Source organism: Mus pahari, chromosome 1 (assembly GCF_900095145.1).
Source record: "Mus pahari chromosome 1, PAHARI_EIJ_v1.1, whole genome shotgun sequence".
NCBI classification, from domain to species: Eukaryota; Metazoa; Chordata; class Mammalia; order Rodentia; family Muridae; genus Mus; species Mus pahari.
The window spans coordinates 12396114-12413254 of record NC_034590.1 but is presented as its reverse complement, the minus strand read 5'-3'; the positions used below and the strand labels follow the sequence as shown (position 1 = coordinate 12413254).

Sequence of the window (17141 nt, the reverse complement as noted above, 5' to 3'; positions counted from 1 at the left end):
AAAAACTATAAAATTGTTAGCATATACAGAAAACACTTTGGAACAATCATAAAGTGTTTTAATATATGTATAAAAGAACAAACTGATTATGAGAAGCAAAAAGTCAAATTGATTATGAATCTCTAAATTATCTCTATAAAAAGGTAAGCAACAAATAGAAGAAACCATCCTAAATGGGGAAAAAACATGGGCAAAGGATTCATCCAAGACAGTCACTTACAGAACAAATAATGACCTTGAAGCACTAAGAACGAACATAGTCAAGCTTCTCTTAAATTTGGGTAAATGGCCTGAAGAGACATTTTTTAAAACACAAATGCCCACAAAAATATAAAAAGGAAGCTCACCGCTCCTAGTCATCATGAAAACACCAATAACAATGACAAGGAGGTGTCACTTCTGTCATCTTAGCATGGTCACATAAGATTCACAGTAACAAATGTTGAAACATCCCCAAAGATGACGATGCTAATACAAACCAGTACAGTTAACATGTAATATAGTATGAAACATTCTCAAAAAACTAAACAGAACTACTGCATGATGTTGCTATTGCTCTGCTGACTGAACAGCCAACAAGATTACTATGTAGAGAAATCTGCAGCTCCATGGGTATTAGTGTTCACGACAGCTAAGGTAAGTGTCCATCAACAGAGGACATGAAGACCATGTGGTACACAGACTAACACTACTCACAAGCATACACTAGAGGGCGTTATGGGAAGCTATAGGGCTGTCATTTCCTCTGAGCTTGAAGTCTAGTAGCTGTGGTGACCTGCAGGAGACTCCAGTCCACAGTCATGGCAACACTGGACCATAGATAGAGTGGATGCCTAGCTCTGGGATGATGATAATATTGTGGGTCTCTTGAAATTTTCACTCAGGGTTGTCATAAACATGACCAGCATTTCATTCAGGACTGGCTTTTAGCCAACTATGCANTACATTAGGTATAACCTGAGTAGGGCTGGACCTCTTGGTGCTACGACTGTCTGAGCGCCCTTGTTCTCTAAGGATCCCAGGAAGTTCACTTATGGTCTAAGCTGGAATTGAAGGAACATTTCTTTTGGCTTATCTTCTCACTTCATACTTGTGAACAGAAGTTTTCTTCTGTCTGCCCAAGAAGATCAGAACCATAATCTAAATAAATGTCATAAAACATCCCACTCCCAACACCAAAAAAAACAAACAAAACAAAAAACAGGGGAGAAAAACAAAAAAATAAACAACAACAACAACAACAACAAAACAGGGGAGAGGAAAAAGAAAAAAGATAGGGGTATTTACTGAGATGCATATGGAAGTAATGAGTAAGCCCCGCCTCCCAAGACAGGGTTTTCTTGTGTAGACCTAGCTATTCAGATACTCACAGTCTTGAACACTCTGTCCTCCCCTTCCAAAGTCAGCAATAATTCCTAAAACTACTATCTAAAAATGTAATTGGTACTGAGGGTCAGAGCACAGACTTACCCAAGAACAGGAGACTGCTGTAGTTCTCCAGCATCACATCCCTGTAGAGAGTCCTCTGAGTGACATCCAGATGCTGCCATTCATCCCAGGAGAAGTCCACAGCAATGTCTTCAAATGACACGGAACCCTGGAGTGACACATTTCTGTTTAAACCACAAGTACTCAGCTTTGAGAACACAAATTCTGTCAATGTGGGTTCACTATCCTCTCTATGTGGTTTTCCCTGAAGACTTGACAGGACGTGGAACCATGGAAGAGAACCTCAATGACAAATTGTCTAGATTATATTGGTATGCATTGGTATTTTTTAAAAGTAGTTTAATTGAGGTGGAAGTATCCATCCACTGTGGATGCTACTCTCTCAAGTGCTGGGCCCTGAGTTTTAAGAAAGAGAGAGAGAGAGAGAGAGAGAGAGAGAGAGAGAGAGAGAGAGAGAGAGAGAGAATGAATGAATGTATGTTTCCTGTGCTTTGTTTATGGATCCAGTGTGATCAGTTATCTCAACCTCCTGCCACTGTGATTTCCAGAGTACAAGTGTTTGAAAGGAAGAGTGTGGCTAACGGGAAGCCCTAGCACTCTGCTGTGAAAACTGTTACCTGACGTAGCACTCGTCTCAGTCCTAGTCAGGGAAGCTTGCTTACAGTAGGAAACAGTTACTACAGGGACTTGTCACTGAGCAGAGTGCCAAGAATAAGTGACGACCGACTGCTCAGTGGTCCGTGGGCATCTACTCTCACCCCCTCCAGGCTTCAGGGAACCCCACTGAAGTGGACATGGAAAGTATAAGAGTCAGCAGATGGGAAGGAGTACTGGGAAACACCGTCAGACATGGCACAGCTATTGCACCCAGGAACTCACACTGTAGTGCCCACTTCACAAGACAAGGCCCAGCAATGTTCAACTGTGGCTGGAGAAGGCACATAAGGCCCCACTTCGCTCTCTGGAGCGCTAGGTAGTTAATAGATACTGGAGGGGCATCCTATTTCTTGGTAGTGTGGTCACTGGGAAAGGGCCTTTGTTCAAGTACATAAACTCTTCCTATGCAAAAAGACCCTAGTAAAATGTAGTGGGACACACACACACACACACACACACACACACACACACACACTCCTAATTTGTTGGGAAGAAACAATTAGGTATGTCAAAGTCCATCTTATCCATCATACAAGTGTATGGAATAATTTTTAAAGGGCTAGAATATAAAATTAGTATAGTCATTTTATAAAGTAATGTTACTTCTTTAAAAAAATTAAACAGGGTTGGAGCTCAGTAATAACAAGTTGTTGCAATGGACCAGAGTTCAGTTCAATTCATAGCACTCACAACTGTCTGCAACTCCAGTCCAGGGGACCTATATCCTCTTCAGGTTTTGAAGGCTGCCAGATAGTCATGTCGCACATAGACACACATGTGAGCAAAATACTCATACACATAAAATAAAAATAAGTGTTTAAGTAGAAATCAAATTAAACATAACATCTTGCCAGATGTTTCAGCAAGCTTCACGTTTTGAGTTCAAATATTGGATTCCATATGAAGTACAGAAGTTTCCTCTGGGCACAACATGCCAACTTAGTACACCCATACAAACACATCATGTACACAGACACACACACAGAAACATGGATAATATATTGAAAAGTATCATATGGTCAATCAATTATTGTTGATATGTATGTATTTGTATCCCCACCCCCCAGTAGTGGCTATTCCTTGTTGTCAACTTGACTCTGGAGTGAACTACAAGGCAGAATTGGAAGGCTCACCTGTGATCCTAATCTGGAGGCTGGGAGTTACAAGTTTCTGTCCTGGATCTTGGCATAGAGATCTTAAGGCATAGTGGCTATGAATCCCAGATTAAGACAGGGAGATCTCTTGAGTTCAAGGTCATCGGGGACAAAGCAAGTCCCAAATCCAGGTGTAGTGGCACACACCTTTAATCTGGGCCACACCTTCTGCTGGAGACCTACATAAGGACATTAGAAGAAGGAAGATTTGCTCTTTTTTCACCTGCTTGCCGTGTGGGACTGAGCAACTGCTAGATCCTTGGATTTCCATCAACAGCCCCTGCTGACCACTGTTGGGGAGTTGGACTACAGACTCTAAGTCAGCAACAAATTTCCTTACTATAGAGACTACCCATAAGTTCTGTGGCTCTAGAGAACCATGACTAATACAGAAATTGGTAACAGCATAGCAGGGTATTCCTGTGACAAACCTGACCATGTCTTGGGGAGGACTGTGGAAGGACTTTGGAACTTTGGGCTAAAAGATCCATCCAGCATTAAGAGCTCTGTGGGATGTTCTGTAGGAGCTTGGAAGATAATGTTGAGAACAGTGCAGAAGATGGAGGCCTGGCTTGTGAAATTTCAGAGGGAAGATTAAAGACTCTTATCAGGGCTGTTGCTGGTTTGATTGTGAAGATTCTGTGGTGCTGGTTAGCTGGGGCTGAAGAATCAGCTGGGAGGAATTGTCTTGATTGTTGGTTGATAGGAAAAAGGTTCAGCCTGATGTGGGCAGTGATAAACTTGATAGGTGATCTTGTGTGAACAGCTTAGCCGAGTGTGAGACAAAGAACAAGGCAGCCTGCTGCTTCTTCATAGTCTCTGCTTCAAATTCCTGCTCTGCCTTTCCCTGTGATAAACCTCCTCCTCTTTCTCCCAAAGAAGTTTCAGTTACGGGCTGGTAAGATGGCTCAGTGGGTAAGAGCACCCGACTGCTCTTCCGAAGGTCCAGAGTTCAAATCCCAGCAACCACATGGTGGCTCACAACCATCTGTAACAAGATATGACTCCCTCTTCTGGAGTGTTTGAAGACAGCTACAGTGTACTTACATATAATAAATAAATAAATCTTTTTTTAAAAAAAAAAAGAAGAAGTTTCAGTTACAATGCCTGTCATAGCAGCAGAACGGAACTAGAAAAGGCATTCGAAACTAGAATCTACACTATAACGCCATTCAGTCACAATCCAGATATGGTCACTGCAAATGACTCTTCCATGAAGAGTTTAGAGAGACATTCCTCCCAACGGAGGGACACCCAGCTGCTCTCCTAGGAAGCTCCACATCCCACCTCGGGCTACTGTTGACCCAAGGACTTATATTCACTAGGTCCTCCAAGAGATCAGAGACATGGCTACTAGTTCTAGTTGCCTAGTTCTAGGCAGTTCTAGTACTGGACTGAGTCCTGGAAGAACACAGGCTAGGAAGACGACATTATCACCCTGTAAGGTAAGCAAGAGTGAAGCGAAGACCAAATTTATCCTGGTAAGATGTGTGTGCCTAGGGGAGACAAGAAGGCCACAAAGACTGTCAACTTTGGGGTCAGAAGAATCTGATTACTTGTGGGAAATGTTCAAGAACAAACTTTAGTTCTGAAACATATATTGTTCAGAATTCTGAGGAAAATGGCAAAGCACTGTCTGCTCAAAGGAACCACAGTGGACCACAGTGTGGAAAGGGAAAGGATGTTCAGGAATGCTCACAGGGAGGTGGCCATAGGGAAGACAGACCTAGGAGGGTGTCCATCCTGACTCTATCTCCATAGCAACACAGGACAGGAGACTGTGGTGGGCACTGCATCTTTTTTGAATAGCAGAAGGCTCTAGGTAATGTGCCAACAACAGGACAGAGTCGATTCCTCACCTTTCATGCCCCTTCCTGCTTCTTCCTTCTTGCCCCTCTTATTTTATGGGTCCCAGGACCTCTGCCTTTCCACCTCCTCTAGAGGACCCTCAGAAACCACTCTCCTTCTCAGCAGTAGTAGAAAACGGAACAGAGATGTGGCTCTCCTGTGCTCCTTGTAGCAACCTCAGGAGTTGTTTTCAGAACTGCCACTCAGGTAAGGACAGCATTCTTTTTAAAGATTATTTTGATTTTTCTTATTTTTAATTGTGGAGCACACACACAGGTGCCCACAGAAACCAGAACTGGTTCCCCCTGAAGCTCAAGTTACAGGTGAGCCACCGGATGAGTGTGCTGTGGTTCCGGAGCATCACACCACAAAAGTCAGAGGGCCACAAAAGTCACTGGGCTACAAAAGCCTTCAAAGCATTGGCAGGCTTCTTCCTGCCCCAGCCTGTGGCTACCACAGTAAACTTTCCCAACAAAGCTGTCCAAAACAGCGCCCCCTGTTAAACCACCACACCTCATCCCCCAACTGCCAAGGGAGCTGTCCAAGGTAGCTCGCCTCCTCTGCCTCAGGAGGAGCTGTCCCAAAGGAGAAGTCCATAGTGGTGACACCTTTCCTGCATCAGATTACTGCCAGCACGAGGGCTGTCCCCAGTAGTAATGACTCTTTTCCTGCCTCAGCCTACAGCTTTGCAGAAAAACCATCACAGGAGCCTTTGGAGCTGTCTACAGTGGCAGCACATCCTCTCCAGCCCCACCCACCCCCAGCCGCACAGAGATAGTGCCTCAGTAAAAGCCACCAATCCCTGAGCTTCACACCCTGTACCAATTCCTTGACCAGGAAAACCCATGAATCCTCACTCTGGAAATCTCTACCCTAAAAAGCTCCACTTTCTCAGAAGTCCTGTATAAGCACTGCCCCTTTGTCCAGTCCCCTGCTGTCTGTTACTAGGAGCAGAGAGTCACCATTCCTAGATTTGTCCCTCCACACCCTGGCTCCCCCAATAAATCTCTTCCATGAGATTTCCTGCCTTATGTGGCATGCTCATCAGAAAGTGAAGAGAAGGAGCAGGGCTGAGGCTCCTGAGCTCCTGAGCTCAGCTGGGGACTCCCTGCCCTGGGAGCTGCAGCTGAGGAGACCTCCTCTCAGAGCTGGATGGTTCCTGGGCTTCCGAGTCCCAGTATACCCACCATCCAAGCAGAAAAACTTCCAGGTGCTGGGAATCAAACCCGAATCCTCTGGATGAACAGGATGTACTCTTCAAGGAGCACCCAGAAGTTTCTTTAGATCCATGATAGATAGCAGTAGGTAACAGACAGTAGGATTTCGAGAACCAGTGACTTTGAGGACTACTGACCTCCCATTTCAAAAGATCACTTTGGATAGACTTACAGCTGGTCAGTGAATCAAGGCTTTGTATGAATTCAGATGGGAGTTTATTCTGTCACTAATGTATAATCCTGTGTATTATGTTATTCCCAGAAAAAAATCCAAGTTTATGAGAAAGACACAGGATCCTACTTTGAAAAGTTCATGTACTCATAGGTTGTAAACACAGTTCACCAATATTTTGACATACTTATCTGAAATGCTGTAAGGACTGTTATCTCTACAAAGTAAACCTTCGTAGCAAATCTTGTTACTTTTACTGAAAATCTTGATTCTCACCTGGAGACACCAAACTCTAGACTCCCATGTGCCCTAATGTTTTCAGGGTGTTGGTGCATGTGTATATAAAGGGGGGGGCTAGAGGTTAACCTTGGGTGCCTACCTCAGTCTACATCCACTTCGTTTTTGAGACAGGCTTCCTACTAACCACATAGAGCTAGTTTATAATAAAGCCAGGCTCACTGGCCTGCAAGGCCTTGGGAATATATGTGTCTCCTTCAGCCTTCTTTTAAAGAGCTGTTGTTTTTAATTGTATGTAGGTCTATATGTGCAGGTGTCCACAGACACTAGCAGGGTTGGATCCCCTGGAGCTGGAGCTACAGGGAGTTGTCAACAGCCCCACATACAGTGCTGGCTAGCAACTTCGGGTCCTCTGCAAGAGCTGCAAACACATAGCTGCTGAGCCACCGTTCCAGCCCCTCAGCCAGTGCTTTTAAAGTGGGTTCTAGAAATTTAAACTCAGACCTTCATGTTTGTACAGCAAGTAGTTAACTAAGCTATTTCACTAACACAAATATTTCTGTTCTATCTATCTATCTATCTATCTATCTATCTATCTATCTATCTATCTATCTCTCTCTCTCTCTCTCAGTCTCTCTGTGTGTATATGTGTATGTGTGAGTGAGTGAGAGAGACAGAGACAGAGAGAGGAGGGGTGAGAGAAAATATATCATTGTGAGCATCCATGTGGAAGATAAGATAAAGTTCAGTTTTTGCCTTCCAACTTGAGACAGTCTCTTTTGTTGCTTTTCTATAGGATATGCTAGGCTAGCTGGTCTTTCAGCTCTTTGAAATTTCTCCTCTCTTTCACACTACGTACTCAGCTTTGATTAGGTTCTGAGGGTTGAAATCAGGGTCCTCCCACTTCTCAGATCCCCTCAGAATGTCACCCTCTGCTGGAAGGCGTTTCCTCAGCCAGGGATGAGGACTAAACTTACATGTGGGGAGAAGGTCAAATATTTAAAATATAGGTAGAGATCAAGCCAGATTAGTACACTGGAAGTTGTAGGTTCTCCTTCAAATTCATGACTTCACTAGCACAGGACAGTTGGCTAGGTTCCCAGGCAGAGTTTCCCTCAAAAATGCAAAGCTGTAGAGCCAAACCCCCCAAAATATACCTATAACACATTTCCTGCACCCAAGGCTCAGGGATCATTGCCAAAGAGGAGGCAGAAAGACTTTGAGAGCTACAAAAATGGAGTTTTCTGAGAGACCGTGTTTCCTAAAAATCTCAGAAGCTACATCCGTGACGTCTCACCAACATGGCTGCCTGAATATGACCTGAACAAGGATGACAACAACAGATATAATAACATGGACGGGGGGTGGGGGGGAGCTCAGCCGGTCTTAACCCCAGACAAATAACTTCGGGCACCTGCACACTGCTGAGAGTGGGACAGGCTGTCCTTCCCAGGGTCAGTCTGAAAACACACGCGTGCAGGTTACATTACAGACCGAGCAGGTTGTATTTATGTTATCACGTACATTCACGTACACATACCAACAACTAGAAAAAGGACACAAACTTGAAAGAGAGCACAGTGGAGGTTCAAGGAGTTGAGGAAGAGGAAAGAAAAAGGGAAATGATATAATTTCAAGGACTGAAAATAATTTTGAAAACTCTCACCACTTATACACCTTTTCCCAATCCTCTTCTCACTCAGAACCACTTTTCTTAACCCCAGATTGCTACAGTGGGCACCTCTAGCCCTCACATCCTCAGCCTCTCATCGAATCTCTCTTCTTACCCCTTTCCCCCGGAACTATTTTGCCCACTTACTCTTCAGACTTCTGCAGGCCATCTCCCCTACCCAAGACCATCATCTCCCAGCTAACAGCCTTTGATTCCTTCCCTGACACTGTCTTTTTCCTCACACTTAGAAGGCCTGCTTCCCCAACCGCCTCCCATAGGCCTCCCTCAGACACTTTGTTCCTAATCCACCTTCATAGACAGGATCATCAACACGTTCTCCAGCCCTTAGATGTCTTCCAGAGCCTAGTGCAGCCAGTCTTAGGCAGTTCTGTGATGGACAAGCCACTGCTTCAAGATTATAAGCTATGGAAAAATCAGTCTGCTCCCCCCCCACCCCCAGGACAGGCTTGTTAACAGAGACCTCCCTGCAAAAAGCAAAAACAAAAACAAAAACAAAAAAACAAAAACAAACAAAAAACAGGATCATGGGAGACAAGGAATATAGGGACAGATTTGCAGACAAAAGATAAAGAGTTAAGATAGCCAATATTCCCCTGGCAAGGTTTGGGGTACAGTTCTCATTCCTATCTCCTTGATTCCTACAGCCTTTCCAACTCTGTCCCCTGCCCTGGATGGACTACCCAGAACTCAACCACAGCAGTGGCTTGTCCCAAGTTTAATCTGGAAAAGCTCTCCATATCAGGGTGCACCACAGGCGGGAGCTAGAAAATACCTGAGCCAGTCCTTTTAGTTCCCAAACAGCAGTTTCCGGTGCCCACCTGCCAAGCCTTTCTACGTGCTGGACAAGTGGGGAAACAGAAGTCAACCTCCAACACAGCCCAGGGCCAGGCCTCTGGTTCTAACTGTGGCCAACTGGAGGGCCCTGTGATCTGGGTCTCTCACCATTTTCTATACCTCAATCTACAATTCTCTTCACTGGGTCTTCCAGGTTCCTCAAGTACCACCTTCTGTCCAGAGAGCAACAGGACCCCAACAGGACAGACCCATTCACAGTCTTTTTCATACACACTGTCATAGTTAGGGTTTTACTGCTGTGAACAGACACCATGACCAAGGCAAGTCTTATGGAGCATGGCAGCATCCAGGCAGATGTGGTACAGGAGGAGCTGAGAGTTCTACATCTTCATCTGAAGGCTGATATCAGAATACTGGCTTCCAGGCAGCTAGGATGAGGTCTTAAAACCCACACCCACAGTGACACACCTAATACAACCAAGGCTACACCTACTCCAATGGGGCCACACCTTCTAATAGTGCCACTCCCTGGGCTGAGCACAGACAAACCATAATATTCCACTCCCTATCCCCAAGGCTTGTTCAAACCCATGAGTCTATGGGGGCCCATAGATAGCCATAACATAAAATACATTTAGTCCAACTTCCAATGTTCCCATAGTCTATAACAGTCTACACAATGTTAAAAGTCCAAAGTTCAAGTATCTTCTGAGATTCTTTCCATCATATAACTGTAATCCCCAAAGCAAGACAAAAAACAGCTGGGAAAAATCAATCTCAGCATGTCCATATCTGATCACTGCATCTCAGGAGGGATGGTCACTACATCACAGGTGCTATGTTCAATGCATGTCAGGTGAGAGTCACTACATCTCAGGTGGTATGCTCTCTGCATCACAGGTGGAATGGTATTGAATTACACGTGGGATGGCCAATGCAGCTCAGGTGGAATGGTCACTGAATCATAGGTGAAATGGACACTGCATCACAAGTGGGATGGTCACGGTCACTGCAGTTCAGGTGGGATGGTGACAATATCTCAGGTTGTATGGTCACTGCATCACACTTGGGATGGTCACTGCATCTCAGGTGGAATAGTCACTACATCTCAAAGCAGCCTTCAGATCTCTAACTCCTTTTTCATCTTTGTTGACTTCAACAAACTTCTCTTGGGGTGGTTCCACTCCCTGTTAGCAGCTTTCCTCAGCATGTATCCCATGGCTCTGGCATCTCAAACATTTTGGGGTCTTTAAGGCAATTTCAACCTCACAGCTTCTTGTTTCAATATCTGGGATCCACACACGATCTTCTGGGCTCCTCCAAAGGGTCACACCTCCAGTTCTGTACTCTGTAGGACTCTAGGCTCTGGCTGATCCACTCTGCTGCTGCTGCTCTTGGTGGTCATCCCATGGCACTGGCATCTACAATACACTGGGGTCTTCTGCTGCAACTAGGCTTCACCAATAGCCTCTCATAGACTCTCTTCATGGTGTCAAGCCTCAACTCCTTTGCATGACCCCTTCAGTCCTGGGCCATCAACTGCAACTGAGGCTGCACCTTCACCAATGGCCTTACATGGCCTCTCACAGTGACAAGCCACAGCTGCTCTCCATGACCCCTTCATGCCTTCAAAACCAGTACCACCTGTGTGACTCTTACACATTACCAAGTACAGCTACAGCATGAGGTACATCCTTGGCTATCTCTGAACACAGCTTCTTCGTGCTCTCAGAAAATACTTCTCAGAAGATTTCACCTCAGTGATGCTGGTCTCTTCTGAAGCACCAGCTAACCAGCATCAATTGTCCTAGTAGTCTCCTCCTCATGACTATGATGCGAGAGCCACATGGCTGAAACTGCTTAGTTCTGCTGCTTGCTAGGGCTGGAACATGGCCCCCTTGTTCTATTACATTATCACTAACTTTCTGTTTTCCAACTCCCTCACTGCCTAAGCTTGGCTGTCCTGGAACTTGCTCTGTAGATTGACCTTGAACTCAGAGATCTGCATAGCTCTGTCTCCTGGGATTAAAGGCTTGTACTACCACTCCTGAACCTAAATTTAGCTGGGTGGGATCTTGCTTCAAGGTTACCACTCCCTTAATTCGATTTAATATCTTTGGACACATGATTCAGCTCCGTTTCATTTCTTGGTGCCCCTTTAATACTCAAACCATATATTTTATATTTTTTGTTTCTAAACTTATTCAAAATGGTCCTTATGAGGCTTAACCAGAGAACAAAGTCTATGATGGGTGTTTCTGAGACTTCCTTTGTCAATGCAATTAATCTGAGTCTCCTCACCTTAGCCTCAGGCAGACTCTTCAGACAAGGGCAAAAAGCAGCTACAAACTTCACCAAAATATTACAAAAGTGGTCTCTATGCCACATACTGAAATTCCACTGGAACCTCTTGGGTCAGGTCTGCATGGTTCAAATCACCCACAGCAACAAGGTCTTCCATATTCCTACTAGGATAGCCCATTAAACCCCACTTAAGGCATTCCACTGCTCGCCAAATCCAAAGTCCCCAAATTCACATTCTTCCAAACAAAAGCATGGCCAGGCCTATTACAGTAATACACCAGTCCCTGGTACCAACTTGTCTTAGTCAGGGTTTTACTTCTGTGACACACTTACTCCAACAGGGCCACACCTCCTAATAGTGCCACTCCCTGGGCTGAGCATAGACAAACCATAACACACCCCTAAATTCATCATGAGTAGAAGGGGGGACAGAAAAGCAGCTGATGCCTGAATGCCTGCCACATGTCTGTCCCCCCTAGGTTCCTCTTTACTTCTACATAAAAAGGACCCACTATGAACACTGATGGTGCACGTGTATAATCCTAGACACTTTAGAAGCCAATATAGGAAAATAGCAAGTTCAAGGCCCTACTGGTCTACACTGGGGCCCTGTCTCTATCCTGGCACAGAATTTGTTTAATATGCACAAATCTCCAGGTATTCGATCCTCAATACCATATATACAGACATAGATATAGCTCAAGGAAGAGGAGACCAATAAAAGTCAGCCAGGAATGAAGTAGCAATCAGTACTCCAACCCATGTCCTAGAACTCCAGGGTCTCAGAAAATCCGTTCCCGTTGAACAGACGGTAAGACATCCTGATATTGAACAAAGATGAAGTGACCACAGAGGTGAAGCAGAGTCCGATCGCATGCCTAGGTCTGACAGTCAAAGCCAGTCACATACACAGATACATCACACAGATGCAGATCAACACCCAGACACATAAAGGCAGGCGCACATAAGCTAGCCCTGGATTCACCTCCCCAGGTGCACATAGATGAGTAGTGGAGAGGAAGAGAGGCAATCAGCCACTGCCTTCTCAATAAAGGGAGAAGATTCACACAGCCCACGTCCTGGAGACTCCAAGTGACATAAGGAAATGCTTCGCGCCAGCAAAGCCATAGTGCTGGCCGGCGCTCCTACACCTAGATTTGGAGAGTCCCGTTCAAAAAACCACAAAGACATGGAAACTAACACACAAACCCAGAGGCGCACTCAGAACCCAGCGGAAAACACAGCGCGACTCCGGGAACGCACTGGCCTAGATGCAGGACAACTGCGCTTTCTGCAGCGCGCCTGGCCAGGCCACTCTCAAAAGCCTATCTCTGCCGCCCCGGCCCAGGTGCCCGAAAACCCATCAGCCCTGGGCTGGACGGGACCGTCCGGAGGGGCCAGGCAGGAAGGTGCGGTGTGCCAACACTGAGTCCAAGTCAGGACGCCATGCGCTCACCATTTCCGGTTCCTGGACACCAGGGTCCTAATTACGGAGCTTCCCTCAGCAGCGATCGGCACTGACGACAGAAAGAGGCAGAGAATCGCAGGAACGAAGACCGAGAAGCGCCTGACAGATCCCAACCGGGATGGTGGTGGGTGGGTAGTGGTAAGTGGGCGGGGATAAAAAGAACCTTCGTTCAAAGCCCGCCCTCTTACTTTCTCAGGGAATCCGATTGGATCCTCCTATAACAGTGCTTTTGATTGGACAGGACTTCAGACCTTGCCCTCCTGAGTGACTGGAGAAAGGAGCTTCGTAGGGGTGTGGTCTTTCCAGTGGCCAACAAATGCTAGACAGGTCACACTGTCTCTGAGCTGCCAGCACTCCAACCCCACGGAGTGAAAGTAACCACTCTGCACTCATGTAGAAAGGAATTTCTTTGCCACTGGCGAACGACTCAATAGTAACTGTGATTTTTGCTTTTGTTTTGTTCTTTTCATTTAATTAGCAGATTTTTCTTGTTTTACTTTTTGTCGTTTTTACGTCCTATTTATTTATTGGTTTTCGTGGGGTTTCACCTGCCTCGGCACGCTTGTAGTGTTCTGAGGACAACTTGTGAGAGTTGTTCTTTCCTTCTACCATGTGAATCCCACGGATCGCCTTGTCAGCTTTGTATGTAGGAGCCTTTACTCATTAAATCATCTCATTGGCCAAGTTTGTTTCTTCAAATTTTTCTCTTATTTATATGTGTACGTGTGTGGCCAGAGAAGGAGGTTGAATATCTTCTTCTGTGACACTTGGACTTTATTCCCCTGGGACAAAGTTTCTTGCTTAACTTGGAGGAAAGCTGGCAGCCAGCCCACCCCAGTGGACCCCCCCCCCCCCATCTCTCCATATCACTCAATTTTCCTATGTAGATGCTAGAGATTCAGATTCAGGGTCTCACACTTGGAGATTCACCCTTAGTCTTTAAACCATCCCTCCAGCTTATTTTTGGCTCAGTATGTTATCCTGACTTGCTGGGAACTCGTTACAGAGCCAGATATGACCTTGAACTTGTAGTAGTCTCTCTATAAAGCCTGAACATTTCTGTGACTAGAGTTTAATTTATAGTTAATGTGTTACTCTACCTGATGTTGATTGTTTTAATCCATACTCAAGGGCAGCAATAAAATTATATCACACAGACTAGATTACTTCTGAATTCGTTTTCTCAAAGTATCAATGGTGTTATTTGGCCATGTTGTTCATAAATAACATGGTTTTGTTTATTATTTAAAAGTAAAGCCATAAAGACGCCTCGTTGGGTAAAGGGGTTTTCCAACAAGTTGGATAACCTGAGTTCCATTCCTAGAACCCAGATACTATAAGGAAAGAACCCACTCTCAAAAGTTGTCCTCTGACCTCCATAGGTGCTCTGTGATAGCCATATTGATTGCTTTTCTGGTGCTATGCTTAAACACTGACCAAAAGCAATTCAAGGAGGAAGGGTTTTATTTGGCTTATAACTTTGTCTTTGAGGGAAGTCAGGGCATGATGGGTGCACAAAAGTTCTTGCATCCACAGAGCATTAGGAAGCCAGGAATGTTAAACACATTGGGTTCTCTCCTCAGTGGAAGAGACAAAAATGCTTGCTTTCCCATCCAGAAGACTAGAAGTAGATATTGTTAATGACCTGGTGACATCTGAGCTGTCTGCGGAGGCAGACCAAACTCACCTTTTGCTATAGAGGCAGACCTTACCCAAATCCTGCAAGGTGTTTATTTCACAACATCTCTCCCTCCATTGCTTCTAATGAATAAAACCCATCCTTATCAGGGATGCCACATGTATTTTATGGCCTGCTAACCTCTATGCTATTGATCAGAGATCGCACGAGAATCTAGGATATTTAGCTGTAGAACCCATCTCCATGGTCACATGTACTCTGTAAAGGAATTTCTATATAGTAAAACCTTCAGCTTTATTGTGCCCTTAGATCTAGAATGATTGTTTCCTGGAAGGAAGCTTTTTCCCAAACTACTGTGTTTAAAATATGCTGACAATGAACCGCCTAACATTAGACTCCCTGAGTCTGGTCTAGGTTGGTGAAGTCAATGTAGACCATTTTCATTCTCTTCGCTTCATGGGTTGGGTCAACTGCAGGGATGCATTCCTCAAGGTGGTGTAATGGCTATTCCTGGTTGTCAACTTGGCTATATATCCAGAATTGGAGGGTTCACCTGTGATCCAGATCTTGAGGCTGGAAGACACAAGTTTCTGACCTGAATCTTAGCATGGGGCATATTGGCTATGAAGGGCTTAGGCCCAGGCAAGGTGGTTCACACCTTTAATCCCAGGAGACTAAGGCAAGGAGATCTCTGAGTTCAAGGTCAGCCTGGGACAAAACAAGTCCCATATCCAGGCATGGTAGTACACACCTTTAATCTGGGCCACACCTTCTGCTGGAGACCTATATAAGGACATTGGAAGAAGGAAGACTCACTCTTCTTGCCTGCTTGCACTTACTTGCCAACACATCTGTTGGAGCCTACTTCTACAGAAGACCAGCTGAAACAACTAGCCTCGTGGGACTGAGTAACTACTAGATCCTTGGACTTCCCATTCACAGCTGACCACTGTTGGGTTAGTTGGACTACAGACTGTAAGTTATCACAACAAATTCCCTTAATATAGAGAGACATTCCATAAGTTCTGTGACTCTAGAGAATCCTGACTAAATACAGATGGGGACTCCACTGGGGTAGGAGCTTGAAGCAGAAACCATGGAGAAATGATGTTTACTGGATTGCTGACCAGATCACAGTCAACTACCTTTCTTATACAGCCCAGGTCCATCTGCCTAGGGATGGTACTACCTATGTTGGGCTGGGCACTTCTAAATCAATTATCATTTTTAAAAGTGCCCCACAGACAAGTTCACAGGCTAATTGTGTAATTGTTCCTCTTCCTAGGTGTGTAAAGCCAACAGCCAAGATTAGCCATCACATGCACACACACAATAAATAAAATGGAAAAAGCAAAGAAATTTATAAGTTCAATGGAAATCAGAAGGGGGAAAAAAGGCTATTTCTACATGTGAGAACCAGAGAATGCTATTTCCTTTTTGGTTTATATAATAAATACTGAAGACTCAGTGCAGACTCAAGAGGACCTAGAGTTATTAATTGATTCACAAATCACTGGTCACAGCAGAACTCTAGTGAGTTACCGGGAGCCTCCCAGTGGGATGAAACTGGACACAGAGTAGGACTCTGGTGTGATTGTCTCTGGACGTTCTCGCTCTCTACCCATACTGAAATACTGATACCTTCTAAAAAGTCCTAAAAACTTTCTTGCTCTTTCAGAGGGTAAAAAGCTGCTGGGTTAGGTGATTGAAACCTGTAGCCTAACAGCAGGGGGGATTAAGTAATGTGGCCTTTGTTCTATCTCAGCAGGAACGTTGCGGCTCTAACTTTGAACCAGCTAGTCTAAGTCAAAGGAAGAAAAAGGGACACTTTGAAGTGATTATGGCTGTGAGTGCTATGGAGGCATATGAGCAGGTCCAGAAGGGCCCCCTAAAGCTGAAAGGCGTGGCGGAGCTTGGAGTGACAAAGCGAAAGAAGAAGAAGGACAAAGACAAGGCCAAGATGCTGGAGGCCATGGGGACAAGCAAGAAGAGTGAGGAGGAGGAGAAGAGGCACTGCATGGACAAGCGCACGCCAGCGCAGGCAGCCTTCGAAAGGATGCAGGAGAAGCGGCAAATGGAAAGAATCTTGAAGAAGGCGTCAAAAACCCACAAGCAGAGAGTGGAGGACTTCAACCGACACCTGGACACACTCACTGAGCACTATGACATTCCTAAAGTCAGCTGGACCAAGTAACCTGCCCCTGGTACAAAAGGCAGGAGGCCAGGCCAACTGTGTTGCTTGCCTCTGTGTTTTCTAGAATGTTTTACACCTGGCTGGTGCATCTGCTGAGGTCAGGCTTTCTGAAACTTGATTAAAGTTAGGCTGTCCTTTGACTGGGTTTTGGTTTGGGGGTAGTTCCCTTTTTTTGTTCAGACAGCAACATTGTAGACTGACATGCTGAGATCATTTCTGGGTGAAAGCCATGGAAGGATAGTCCCCTTCTCACCCCCATTGCAGCATCTGTCTTCACTTATACCACAATGCCAGGACAGAAAGCTTATGTGGAC

At 45.2% G+C, this 17141-nt stretch overlaps 1 protein-coding gene and 1 pseudogene across 7 annotated transcripts in view; one reads left to right on the top strand and one right to left on the bottom strand.

Moving 5' to 3' along the window:
* The window catches only part of LOC110323141 (zinc finger protein 420-like), a 30551-nt gene extending 17430 nt beyond the window's left edge, over nt 1-13121 (bottom strand). For 3 of the 6 annotated variants that reach the window (XM_029532293.1, XM_029532306.1, XM_029532310.1), the window contains exons 1-2: nt 12983-13097; nt 1471-1597 (exon numbers count right to left, since the gene is read on the bottom strand). In XM_029532293.1, the coding sequence (XP_029388153.1) occupies nt 1471-1597; nt 12983-12985 (130 nt within the window). In that variant the 5' untranslated portion in view covers nt 12986-13097. Of the gene's footprint in view, nt 1-1470; nt 1598-3239; nt 3318-12982 lie in introns of those variants that run through there. The other 3 variants (XM_021200261.1, XM_029532313.1, XM_029532312.1) reach the window with 3 other exon arrangements.
* Nucleotides 13122-13423: 302 nt separating this feature from the next.
* On the top strand, nt 13424-16832 carry LOC110338550 (annotated as a pseudogene). Its single transcript, XR_002381302.1, has 2 exons — nt 13424-15608; nt 16399-16832. The product of XR_002381302.1 is annotated as a protein FAM32A pseudogene (transcript).
* Nucleotides 16833-17141: the final 309 nt, after the last annotated feature.